At 45.6% G+C, this 13716-nt stretch overlaps 1 protein-coding gene across 10 annotated transcripts in view; it reads left to right on the top strand.

Moving 5' to 3' along the window:
* LOC120036206 (G patch domain-containing protein 8-like) overlaps positions 1 to 13716 on the top strand; it is a 38616-nt gene that overhangs the window by 5763 nt on the left and 19137 nt on the right. For 2 of the 10 annotated variants that reach the window (XM_038982703.1, XM_038982731.1), the window contains exons 2-5: positions 5759 to 5836; positions 7045 to 7080; positions 10857 to 10875; positions 13150 to 13222. In XM_038982703.1, coding sequence (XP_038838631.1) covers positions 13216 to 13222 — 7 coding nt within the window. In that variant the 5' untranslated portion in view covers positions 5759 to 5836; positions 7045 to 7080; positions 10857 to 10875; positions 13150 to 13215. Of the gene's footprint in view, positions 1 to 5758; positions 5837 to 7044; positions 7081 to 8494; positions 9303 to 9347; positions 10876 to 10908; positions 13223 to 13716 lie in introns of those variants that run through there. The other 8 variants (XM_038982710.1, XM_038982737.1, XM_038982690.1 and 5 more) reach the window with 6 other exon arrangements.

Genomic DNA, 13716 nt, shown 5'->3' with positions numbered 1-13716 from the left:
TGAACCCAGCAGAATTCTGCTCTCCTAATGAGGCTTAGAACATGTTATGCTAACTGCCCTGTTTTATCCCTGTTTGTTCTTTGGTGTGTTCTGATATTTATAAGCCTGTGATCAATTTTGTTTTTATTTAAGCCATGTCTAACTTGACACATTCCCTGAGTGTTTTTAGCAGCCCTTAACCTGTTTGGGCTGCAAGGGGCAGTATTGAGTAGCCTGATAAAATGTGCCCATTTCAAACGGCCTCGTACTCAATTCTTGCTCGTACAATATGCATATTATTATTACTATTGGATAGAAAACACTCTCTAGTTTCTAAAACCGTTTGAATTATTTCTCTGAGTGAAACAGAACTCATTCTGCAGCACTTTTCCTGACCAGGAAGTGGAACGTCTGAAATCGATGCTCTGTTCTTCTTCATGCCTATAAATGGGCACAAGACCTATTAGTATACATACACGTCATACACCTTCCTCTGGTTGTCAAGAGGCTGTGAGAGAAGAAATGAGGTGATTATCTCGATCTGAGTTGGAACACATCATCTTGGAATCTCGTGTCCACCATTTTCGGTACTCTGAATAGCGCGAGCTGGACAGTGTGATTGCCTTTTGTTTAGCTTCCGTTATAGGCGACTACAATCTCCGGCTTTGATTTTATTTGATACATGTCACCATATCATCGTAAAGTATGTTTTTTCAATATGGTTTCATCAGATTATTGAAATTTTTTCGGGAGTTTTGCTGTGTTCCGTTTGTTGACATGGAGAGTGTCGTGGCACCCGGCTAGCGCGCTTGCTAAATGAAGAGGGAAAGTGTCCGTTCTGAATCCAAACAACGACTGTTCTGGACAAAGGACACCTTGTCCAACATTCTGATGAAAGATCAGCAAAAGTAAGACCCATTTTATGATGTTATTTCATATATCTGCCGTAGTCGCCGGCACCCAAGTGTTTCTGGCTATTGTGCTAAGCTAATATAACGCTACATTTTGTTTTCGCTGTAAAACACTTGATAAATCGGAAATATTGTCTGGAATCACAAGATGCCTGTCTTTCAATTGCTGTACACTATGTATTTTTCAGAAATGTTTTATGATGAGTATTTAGATATTTGGCGTTGGTGTCTGTAATTTTTCTGTCTGCTTTCGGTGCAATTTCTGACTGTAGCTGCAATGTAAACTATGATTTATACCTGAAATATGCACATTTTTCTAACAAAACATATGCTATACAATAAATATGTTATCAGACTGTCATCTGATGAAGTTGTTTCTTGGTTAGTGGCTATTTATATCTTTATTTGGTCGAATTTGTGATAGCTACTGATGGAGTAAATAACTGGTGGAGTAATGAAAAATGGTGTCTTTTGCTAACGTGGTTAGCTAATAGATTTACATATTGTGTCTTCCCTGTAAAACATTTTAAAAATCGGACATGTTGGCTTGATTCACAAGATGTGTACCTTTCATCTGGTGTCTTGGACTTGTTAATGTGTGAAAGTTAAATATTTAAAAAAAATATCTTTTGAATTTCGCGCCCTGCACTTTGAGCTGGCTGTTGTCATAAGTGTACCGACGTCGGGCTGCAGCCATAAGAAGTTAAGTAAGACATTTTGACAGATGAGACTAGGGGCTTATTTTCCTAAGTGATGGCGGCACCTATTTTTGGACGGGAAGTTTTCTATTTGTTTTTGGGTGCTCTTTAACGCTGCCCCCATCCAAGACCTGATTGAATGATCCAAGATAAAATACCAGATCAAGAATGTAGAACAAGGAAATTACAGGAGATTTCTATTTCCAAACTGTTGGTTACCTAGTGGTCAGCATGGTCGTCAGCCTTTCTGGACCAGAAACAGCACTTCAAGAATATTATCTTTGTTTTAGTGTGGACAGCCACTGACCACTCTCATGGTGTCTACAGATCTGTGTTTGTGGCTGGGCATCCTGTGCAGCTGCTGTGGGGGGGTTAGGACTAGAAGAGGCAGCACCAGCACACACGGTCTGTTGTGTGGCCTCAGAGCCCAGTGAAGACTGCTCCAGACCAGCTGTTCCCAGCATGCAGTCTGCCAGCCAGAGGCCCAATGAGCCCTCCTCACACCACGCTACCTCCTGTGAGGAGCAGAAGACAGAGGCGTGAGGTCGGCCCAGCCTCACACAGCCAGAGCCAAGCCAGTCTGCTGCCGTGATACTGCTCCGTCTCAAACTGTCGCAGTCAGTGTTCACACTCTGCTGCCTTCATTCCCTCTGGAGCATTCTGCATTTCCATGATCTATTGTCTCTCCAAACACTCTAGGTTTCTAAGAATTTGTGAACTTTCTGCTGTCCTGGGTTCCATCATAGTGGGTTTCTCCTAGCTGTGCCCAGACACCCAGTCTGTTATTTTCTCCCATTAGAACAACACTACCTCAACACTACAACACTCTCTCTTGATGCAGTTGTTGGCTTGATTTCCCAGAAATAATGAGGGGTTTCAATTGTTCTTTTATGAATGTAGACCACAGAACAAGCTGTCTATCGTACCTCCAATACTCCCCTACCTGATCAACTCTGTGGTGGTTGGATGGTATGTGATACTGGGATTATGGGCTTGAATGGTTCTGGTGAATAGACCCCAGGGGGGGAAGTGTGGCACTTACCAATCTGCCTTTTCTGGTCGGAGCTCATTCCTCACATGCTGCTGAGGCCAGCTTTTTCCCCTTTCGTTAAAGAATATGAGGGGGAATTGGGGAGGGTGGCTTGATGAGCAAGGACAATGAGACTGGGCATTCATGCCCCGAGTGACCCATGTTTGTCATGCAAACTCTGCAGCACTTGGGTTTTTGAGAGGGAAATGTTTTGTGTTTGATTTACAATGAAGCCGTCTGCACTTTTCAACGGATTGATGATGTGATCAGGGTGCAGAAACACCTCATCCAGGTTTTGGGTGTTCCAGTGGGGACCTCAGAGCCCATGTATGGCTGCCTTACTGGCTCCTGCTGAAAGTGTTGGCTCTCTGGTAGGGAGTCCTAGGGCAGGGCATATGTTCCAGTGCGTGTGAGATGGGGTCTGCTTGTGAGTGTGGAAGCACACTGTTCTTCTGAGTCATGTGGCTAAAAAGTTGCTCCATTGGTTTGAAACTAAGTGATTTTATGATGCTTGTTAACTCTTGTTAGATGATGATGATGTATGTATGTTACGCTACTTAGTAGGGCTGGGAATCGCCAGGGACCTCCCGATACGATACTATCACAATACTTAGCTTAGGTGCCCATACAATATGTATTGTGATTCTCATGATTCTATATGCATTGCGATTTCAATTATTATATATATTTTTTTACTGGAGTTTTGGTGCAGGTACAGCCAACTAGCGCAAAAATAATATTGCGATATTGTAGATACGATGTATTGTCAAAAATAATATCAAAATATGTAACTATCTCTAGTCCAGGATACCCAGTCGCTCAGTATTCGCCAGGTGTTTCTCTCCTGGTCTACACAAGAGCCCGCTGCCAAGCAACACTGCACATGGAACACCCAGAGATCCACTGACAGTCGGTCTAACTTCAGCCTGTGTACACAGACATAGTCTCATCCCACCCATCTCATAGAAAGCCCATTGATTTAGACTAAATTGTCATTGGGGCTCAGGCATGTTGCATGTTATAACACTATGCAGAGAATACTGCTCAGTATTCAGGGCAGCCACCCAGTCTCTCTTCTTTTATGTCTCTACCATCAGACTCGGTCTGAGCAGCAGACCTCCCCTAATGTGGGGTCATTCGAGGTAAGCATCCATTTCAGTGTATGCAGTGGTAGCGGAAACCCTCAGTTACAAGTTTAGATTGATGTTTATTTGTTTTTAATGCCACAATATTTATTTTGCTTTTGTGAGTGGTGAAATTAGACCAGAGACGGAGGGGAGATGAGAGAGGACCAGCAGGCAGCAGTGGGAAGATTGTTGCTGGAGCTGCAGCTGGTTACACATTAGGCATTCTGATCACTTCAGAAAATCAAGAGTGGTGTGTCCCAAATGGTAAATAACCACCTCCCTTCGCTCTAAGGAACTGCCTCTCCCTAATAGAATTCTCCAAAACAAACATGCTGATGCAGCTTGCCCTCCAACTGAAATAATGACCCGTTTAATGTGGGCTCGGACAGTGGTTTGAGGGTTGTTTGTACCTGTTTTTAAATCGGTCAGGCTAGTGTCATCCTTGGATCTCATGTAAAGCTTTACTGTGGTATAAATCATGTTGTCTGGTTAGAAATAAGGGAACAGATGATCCGTTTGATTTGAATCCTTGTTTTGCCCTGAAGGTTTGAGCAACAATACCGTGATCTATTGTAGTTAGGCTAGTATCTGTGTTCTTCAGTGGATCCCACAGTTGTAAAGATGAAGCGGTAGTAGATTCAGTAGGTGAGTAGACAGTCACTGCTGCTGGCGGCCGCCTCTACAGACTTCAGAGCGCATCAGAGTCTCATCAGAAGACGTCCCGCAGGTTCTAACCCACTTAGGCTTGATGTTCTGTAATAAAAAGGTATTAGAGATGGATCCTCTGAGGTTGTGTGTTAAACTCAATAAGCCTCACGGGGCTCTACAGTGCCACGATTTTACTCAAATATTTGTCATTGTGTTCCTACATTTCTCTGGGTGCGCAAACATTTTTCAACTTAGGCGCACACATGCTCCTCGTAACAAAAGGTCAACGTATAGCCCTACCTCAGTCGTCTAGAACCATTTGATGAAGTCAGTACCGCAGCATGACCCAAGCCTCAAATATACTCAGAGCAAAGGATAAGGGGCTCCGGATCTCTGTATTATTGAACACATTGGAACAGTGGCTTTCAGTCAGTCTAATTGAACACATTGAAAGAACATTGAATGACTGGAAGACACAAGGCAGTCTCAGCAGGTTGAAGGTCAAAGAGAAATCCCATCTGCTTTCCAAGGTGACCTTCATGTGCCATTCTGCTGCCTCTGCTTTGAGGGGTAATGTGTCTTGTCTGGGAACAGAGACTGTATAGAACACCCACCTTCTGGAAGGAGTGACACGCTCATTACTCATCTCGTGATGTCGTCCTCAGGTCAACGACCCTGTCTCATACAAATAGGATGCCTCATTTTTGCATCCTGCTGCCCTGAAAAATACAAATAACTTAATTAATTCTAGCTCCCCAATTTGTTCCCCCTCATTGCAGACAGTAAAGTGAAATGGGTTAGATCTCTGCACTGACCTCATGGCATTTGAAATGTTGTGGTAATATAGCTACACACACTCTAGCCTATTATTTTGTACCACTGTAACCGGTTTAACCACTCAGGGTGAACGTTAGGTTTCCATCTGTCTTGTAAGATATGGTGCTCTTCAACTGTCAAACTTAGGCAGTAAAGAACCTTATCTCAACAGTGTGTGTGCGTGCATTAATGTGTGTCTTTGGTAGGCATCTATATGTGCTTTAACATGTCCATTTCATCCCCTTTTGATTGTGTGTGGTTTTTGTGTAATTTTGAAATGTTTTAGCCTCTTGGGAGCTGAAATGGTTTCACTTCCATCAAGGGAACACAGAAACAGTAGGAGTTTCTCTTTTGCAGACTGTTCCATTTTCCTTTGGTTGTTGTTCCCTCTGGCTTTTCACTGCTGTCTCTCTCTCTCTCGCTCTCTCGCTCTCTCTCTCGCGCTCTCTCTCTCTCGCTCTCTCTCTCTCTCGCGCTGTCTCTCTCTCTCTCTCTGTGTGTGTTAGCTGTCTGGTGTCTAACCCTGAGTCCCCATGTCTTCTCTCCTAGGGGGGAAATCACTTTGACCAGTATGAAGAGGGCCAGTTGGAGCTGGAGCAGGCGTCCCTGGACAAGCCCATAGAATCGGTAAGGCCGCATCCTTCACCCCTGCACCTTTTTGGACAAGCCCAACTTGAAACTGTGTGTGTGAGAGAATGGATGATTGGTCCAGAGAGAGAGGAATAAGAGCCTCTATCATACACTGCCTGTGTGATAGACACGTCCAGTGTTCCCTTGACAACCCATTCTCCCTACCCAATCAGTAGAATTACTGTAGACCCCCTCCCTTCCCAAGCCCTCTGCTTCCTGTGCCATTTCCTGTGTGATAGCTCTTAGCTGGATGAATAGGATTATATTTTAATTATTATTCATTATTATATTTGACTTTAATTGTAGATCTTAACTCTGAATGTGCGTCTGTCTTTTTAGCCCGTTTTCAGTCATCCAGGCACTAGTTCACCAGATTGTTAGAGTGGAGTGGATAAGGCACTGTTACCAGTCTATAGTTTAAATACCTTCCAATCACTCTGTGAAAAGGGCAGTGGACAGTAAAATGTCGTTTGTGTATGGCCTCTAGGGAAGCGTGAGGTCCCTGAGTTTAGTAGTGGAAGATTGCTAATCCCTGTTTGTCTCCCTTGCCCTCGGTGCTAAATTACACCGTGGCTATATAGCAATAAAGGCCATTTGTACAAACCTCTCTAGCCCCCTCTACAACACCTCTCTCTCTCACACACACACACACACACACACACACACACACACACACACACACACACACACACACACACACACACACACACACACACACACACACACACACACACACACACACACACACACACACACACTCCCATAGTTAATTTTAGCTTGCTAGCACCCTAGGCACTGAAGCACTATCATGAGATGGACATACTCACAAGGGGTCTTGTTGATGAATGAAATCATATCTAATACTCTCTGGGCTAACAAGATTAGAAGTGTAGCACACAATTGCATACTCACATACATGTTCACAACACACACACACACACTGGGGTGGGGGGGGGGACAGGGGAATCAGATGTGGTCTGATTGTTCTGACCTGATTTGGGAAAGGAAATGGACTCGGTGCCTTATCCACTCCACATCAAGAGAAGAGAAGAGAAAAGGTGTAGGCTTGGAGATGGAAGTGTATGTTTAGTATTTGTGTGTGTGGAGTTTGTGTACTCTGTGTTTGTGTGTGTATATAGGACAGTTATCGCAGAACATTACAGTATTGTACACAACTTGGGGTGTTCGACATTTCTCTCCTGCAGCGAATTGGCCCCTATTAGCTAAGCAGCAATGACCCGGTTTGTATTTGCACGCTCCGCTTTCCTACTCCCATCTTTTAGGGTTTCCTTGTAACGCTTCTCTTACTGTCTCTCTATCACTCTTTCTCTGTCTTCACATCGCTCTACGTCTTTCTGCTCTCTCAATCAATCTTCTCTCAGTTCTTTTTCATGCATCTATGTTCAAACAATTCTTTCTCTCTCTCTACTACACAGTGATTCGGTGTACAGTACCCTCTGTCATTCTGTGCTGGCATGGTGCTTGTGCAACTGGGACTGCATTTTTCGCTGACGAGGCACATGGATAATATCGCAGGCAGCTCTTTTCTCTCGCTCCCCCTTCCATCTCTCCCTCCATCTTTCTCTCCGTGTCTCTCTCTCTCTGAAGCACCACGGAGAGCAGGCCTGAACTCCACTCTTGTCTCCACAACGTCTATCCCCTCTCCTCCTCAGGGCATAGTGGATGTCCCCTGACTCCAACTGATTCTGAGCATCTCAAGGCACAACAGAACAGTATCTTAGCCCAGCTGCTTTGAGAGTTCATGGCGAGAGTTCCAGCTGCATTGATAAATAAAGCTTTACTTACAAGTAGGTACGAGGAGGGTTTTTAGGCTTTAAAAAAAAACTATACACAGCCAGTCTACATCGAAACGCCACACACCCACACAACTATACCGCTAGACGTTGAGAGCTAGCCTTAACATGTAGCTGTAACAAAGCCAAATTATTCAGCCAGGCACTCTGGTGTAAATAATCCTGTGTCTGTTCTGTTGTGAGGCACATAGACAGCAGCAGTAACAACACCGGTAACAGCAAGGTCAGTCTGTCCTTCTCCTAGCTCTGTTATCCTGCTGCTCTGAAAGCATTACTAAGCCATGCTAAAAAGGCTTCCTTTATGAAATGTGAGGGAGAAACTCCTGTCTGGCCCTGACCATTTCTCCATAGGCCTTCATGTGACTCATATATACCCTGATGGGTTGTCATGGTGGGCGGATTGACCAAACCAAGCTGAGCCACGTAGCACCAACCCACTCACTGGCTTAGGAGCCCACTGGGTGGGCGGTAGAGAGGAGTGGAGAGGAGAGCAGGAGAGGTGGCCTGCCTACCTGGGTAAAGTGGCTCTGTTGCTCCTGCGCTATTGTCTATGGAGGGGCGCTGAGAGCCGGGCTGCAGCACGACTGCCCCTGACACACGTGGAGAGAGAGCGAGGACTGTCACTTCAACCACAGACGCATGCGCTCACATAATGCGTATTTCTCACACACACCAAACCTTTAATTTCAGTGAAGTTGTAGTTGATCAGCTTTGAAATTTCACAGTTCCACTTAGGCTTGTCTGATTTATAAAAGGCTGTAACACACTCACCAACATCAGCCGACCCCCCCCCCCCCCCCCCCCCCCCCCCCCCCCCTCCTACTCCAGCAGCAGTGTCATGGCTCTGGGGTGACGGGGGCCAGTGACAGTCGTCAGCGTGTCTCACGTCACGGAGCTGGCTGTGTGTGCAGCGCCCGCACCTCTCTGCGCCCCTCCCCTACCACTCGTGTGTGTTCTGATCTGTAGGCAGCTAGAGGTCTGTGGTACTTTACTGGGATCTGTTTTCTCTCTCTGTCTTTCCCCTCTGTTCTCTCGCTCTTTCTCTAACAATGGTTTTTGCATTGCATGTGTTAACTGGGTATCATTCGGTACTAGCTCTCTCACACTCTGTCCTAATCACAACACCTTTTCCCCTCCCCTCTCCCATTTCTCCAATGTCCCCTACCCCTGTTCCCTCCTCCAAATCCCTGGCCCTGAGAGAGCAATACAGTGGGCAGCCTCAGACACACACAAACACACGTTCACACACACACACACAAGAGCAAACTCTATTTAAAAAACACCTGTGCACAAACTGTTCTGGCTTCGAACTTGAGAGAGAAGATTGGTTTCACACCGTGCCATTTCACATGATACTTTCCGGCCTTTTACCTTTTGGCTACTGAGACACTGCACCAAGCCAGGGTCCGCTACATCACAGCACCACTGGCAACAATATTCAGTTAGAATCAAACCTCAGTCAGATTAGAAGGAAACGTACATGCCCAGGGATTTATGACAGGTCAAAAGTCATACATCACCCTCTCATGGTGGAGTACGACTGCAGTAACACACTGACCCCTGCCCACCCTCTGTATGTTATCACGGGTGCTAACAGCCATTTGGTGTCTCTCTGCTCTGGGTCCAGGTGCTGACATCATCAAGATGAGGTGGGTCTGACAGACTGTGACGGTGTACCAACTACTTAAAGGCTATGTTGTTGTTCACATCCATGTATCAACAGAGCTGTAGGTGTCTTTGAAATGATCAACCTTGTATAGGTGTTTTTTCACTGCCACCCACACGCGCAACAACATTGCTTGCTTGCTCGCCCACACACTCACACACACACACACACACACACACACGCCGAGCCTAGAGGAACACACAATTATACGCACAGACTACTGTGCTGTTGCTCAGGCACCAGCTGTGTCTTTCCTCTGCTCCATGCTGTGTTAGTGTTACACTCCCACCACCTCCCAGCCTTCATTTGGGAAAATGAGCCCCTGGAAGATTACCAAGGGAAAGGTCAATTGCCATCAGTCACTCGTCCCCTTTACAACCCTGACCCCGATCCAATGACCCTGACCAAGTCTGTCCACCGGTTAAGTCACAACTCCTCAAGGTCAACTGAACAAACCCAAGGTTAGGTAACAACTGCTCTCCAATATGGTGGTGCTAAGAGGGCAGGGCCTTGGTTGGAAGGTGTCTGTTCTATTTGGCCTGAGTCCCTTGAGGCCCATGCAGGGACCGTTGTTTCCATTTAGTCACACCTATCTGAGCCTCAGCAGGGAGGAATGTGAGCGTGCAAGGCAGACAGACAGAGCGCCAAGGACAGCGGAGCTGGAAATAGAGCTTTACAAGGAAGAGCAGAGCTGCCCCCCTGCTCTGTCCAACAGACCCGGCTCCACAATACTCCTGTAAAAACACACATTCCACAGGGGGACGAGAGCGGGTGACGCCTGACTGCCACCCTCTGTTTTCTACTGTCACAGTTACTCACTCACTCACTCACTCACACAGAGATAATCATATTAAATATGACCCAAGTTTTGGTTGATATTTTTTCTGATATTATTTTCTGGTTAAGTGGATTAGCGTGCTGTCTGTCCTGTGGGTTAAGGCCTCAGACAGTGATGGTGCAGTAATCCCTATTAAAAACCTCCCATATAATGCAAGGGGCTTCTGAACCCCAGTGTGAGGCTCACACACAGCCAGCGTCTACTACACACACACACACACACACACACACACACACACACACACACACACACACACACACACACACACACACAGAAAATGACACCGTCAGCATCACTAGGTTTGAAGACTCCTGGTATGGTGCCCCCTGTATACCTCTTCCTTCCTATACCCCCATCTATTTGGTTTTACCCTCCCTCCACCTCCCCCCTCCCATGCACTGTGTCAATAACAGCACAATGCACATTACCCTCCCTACCAACACTCGGTGTGGATTTCTCTTGTTTGGATAACATTTTCTTTTTATTTCTCCTATAACAGTAATCATTCAATCAGTGAGTTTATTGACATGCCTAGTTACCACATTTCTGTTTTGTGTACAGTGTTTTATACATTCTTTAGGGCAAAATAAAGATTTTAGCTCTTTTAATAAGAAAAGGATAGAAAACAAATTGCAGTTGAAAGCGTTAGTGACTGGCCGGTTTCTTACATTGTGTCACGTGTGACTGTTCTTTTGACAGCCCAGTATTTTAAAGCCAGGTTCGTATGGAAATGCCTTCACTCCACTTGCACTGCTGTTGGAACTCGCCGCCGTTGCTTTTCATCGTCCGTCTGTCTGTTTTCTTCTTCATTTAGTGCATTCCTTCATCTGTTGTTCAGCACACAGCCTGCGCCTCATCTCCGCCCTCACACTCTGCTCAGTCCATTCTGATTGGCTCATCGATCAGTCTCAGCCGTTTTGGACTGAAGTTTCTCCCCATCACCAGCCCCACCTGGTTTTCCTCATTCTAATTTACAGACACAGCTAGAGTTATTATGGGGGAGGGTTACAGACTATTGGCTTACATTTGATTTCCCCCACCTACCCTGAGAGGTGCTATTAGATCAACTACTACTCTGCTCAGCCAGTGCTTGTGTTTCAGTGTGGGTTGTTGCAGGCAGCTACAGCACCATCCTACTGCGGTGAGAACTAAAAGCATCCCTAGTATCTCTTTGTCAATGGGAGCAGGGAGGAGCCCACTGCAGCACCATCTGCAGTGCAGAGAGACGAGGCTGCAGAGGATCATGGGAATTGTAGTCCTCCAGCCCCTCTTTTATTTATATCTGCTCTGACTTGATGTGTCTAGCAACCAGCATGAACATATTTATATGGTGACACCATGCTAGGTGATGTATATCCCCAGTTATTGTAAGTACACATGCGATCCCTTTCTCCAGCATATCTGACCGACACACAGATACAGCTCATATATATTTTATCAGCAAGGCTCTACAACAAATACTGTATGTGAGGGAGATTGTCAGTGGCTTTGGAGGGGAGTTGCCATTTCAACAATATTTTATGTGACTCACTTAAAACAAACCAATTAGGTAATGATATTGTAGTTAACGATAAGCAAGCAGGGAGCGTTTACTTAGTTATACAGATGGGGGAGGGGGGGTACTAGTTTGGGTAGAAATACCACAGGGACTTGATAAAATTGACTAAAATCCATCTCTTGGACAAAGGCAGATGGGCGGAGATGCAGCATGTTCTGTGTGTGACAACCACTACCCCTTCCACATGCACTAACCCATACTGCCCCCCCTCCCAACACCACCCTTACAGCTCCATCCACTTCCACTGCCCTCTCTCTGTCAAGACAATCTACTATGACCCTGTCCAACCATCACCTCTGTGCTTGAGCCCATCTCAGACTAACACCATTGGTCCGTAGGCATTCTGTTGACCCTGCCCTTCTGTATATGCATCATCATATACAGTCCAGTACTAACACCGTCTCTTTTTGTTAAACTCTAACAAAAAGCTGCATGCTGTTTTACTGTTTGGTTTCAATCCCTCCCACTTGGTTTTCTGTTTGAAATTTGACATCTACTCTCTTTGTGATTATAAATATCCTTTTTTGGGGGTTGGTTTGTATGATTTTGGTAGATTGCAGCACCCTGGGGAATGGTAGTAGAAAAGCTTGGAATAGTTATAATCACAACTGAAATGCAACCTTTTTATTTTTTCAAATCTCATTGTTTCTGTTTTCTTTGTGTTTGATGATGTACTGTAGTGGTGCGACAGTCTTGCTTTTCACTTTGTTTTACTGCTGACCCATAGCGTTAAGTCTCAGTCACGCACCTGAAGTCTTCCTCTCTCATACACAGTCATACACACTCTCAACCTTGGGCCTTGTAATGGTAACCCAAGGCCCTCTTAGCACTTTCTCTCTCTCTTTCTTTCCCCCTCTTTCGCTGTATTTCCCTCGTGACAGCTGCATATTTTTCGTGGCGCTCCCCTCTGTCTTGGTTATGGAATCACAACAAGCTTGGAGTTTCTGGTCCTCTTTCTGTTAACGCAAGATTTCCATACCTCGTTTTTGTTCCATTTGTCTGTGTACGATAGATCTCGCTCTATAGCGGTTCATATATGTATAAGCGTGTGATACATATATTACCGTCTCCTTTCTCCTCTTCCTCCTTCCCCTCGTACCTCCCAGACAGCTGATATTCTCTGTGTTACAACAATGAGTAGAACATGGGACTGTTTGTAAGCTTTAGAGGTTTTAATCAGTTCCTGTTAGGGTAGGCTCCTTCTCTATCCCTCAGTGTGGCCATAAGGATGTTAGTACAGAGACTACACACTCCCTCCCTCCTTCCCTCCCTCTTCACCTCCCCCTGTGTTGGAAGACACTGATGTCACATGGTGTAGGAGGTGGTGATGATTTGATAGTAGTCCTGTATGTGTTTGTGACCCGTGCCCACGGGAAAAGCTTTTCTTATTATTGGAATGTTTTTGGTCTTTTTCTCCTCTGTTCTGTCTGCCAGGATAACATTGGGCACCGGCTGCTTCAGAAACATGGCTGGAAGCTGGGGCAAGGACTGGGCAAAACCATGCAGGGTAAGAAGCCTCTCTCTCTCTCTCTCTCCATACTCCTTTCTCAAATGTGTGCTAATACCGTCTCTTCTCCTCTCAGTACTCCTCCTCTTTGCCTCACCTTTCTCCAGGTTTTATTTTGTACTTGTTTTGTTTCCTTTCTATTTTCTGTACTTTTTCTGATCTCTGTCTTCCTCTTCTGGTAGATGGAAAGGATCAGAGTATTTAGTGCATGACCCCGGTACAGTGTCCCTGTCGGTCTTGCCCTGGTCTTCGCCAGAACTAGGTGTAGAAAGGATAGTGTAATACACCCTGGGACAGGACGGGAGGGGCGGAGGGGAGGGAGGAGGAGGAGGAGGGGGGTGGTGTTTGTTCTTTGCGCCACTGCTGTTCCCTTCCCATGATGCATTTAGCCTAAAGCAGATTTGACTAAAGTGGGCCATTTATTTTTATTTTATATATATTTTTTTTTTTTTGTTGAAGGGGTTGAAGAATGCATGCCCACCCCACACACTCGC

Source organism: Salvelinus namaycush, chromosome 3, assembly GCF_016432855.1.
Source record: "Salvelinus namaycush isolate Seneca chromosome 3, SaNama_1.0, whole genome shotgun sequence".
Classification (NCBI taxonomy): domain Eukaryota; kingdom Metazoa; phylum Chordata; class Actinopteri; order Salmoniformes; family Salmonidae; genus Salvelinus; species Salvelinus namaycush.
This window is presented reverse-complemented; position numbering and strand designations above follow the sequence as displayed.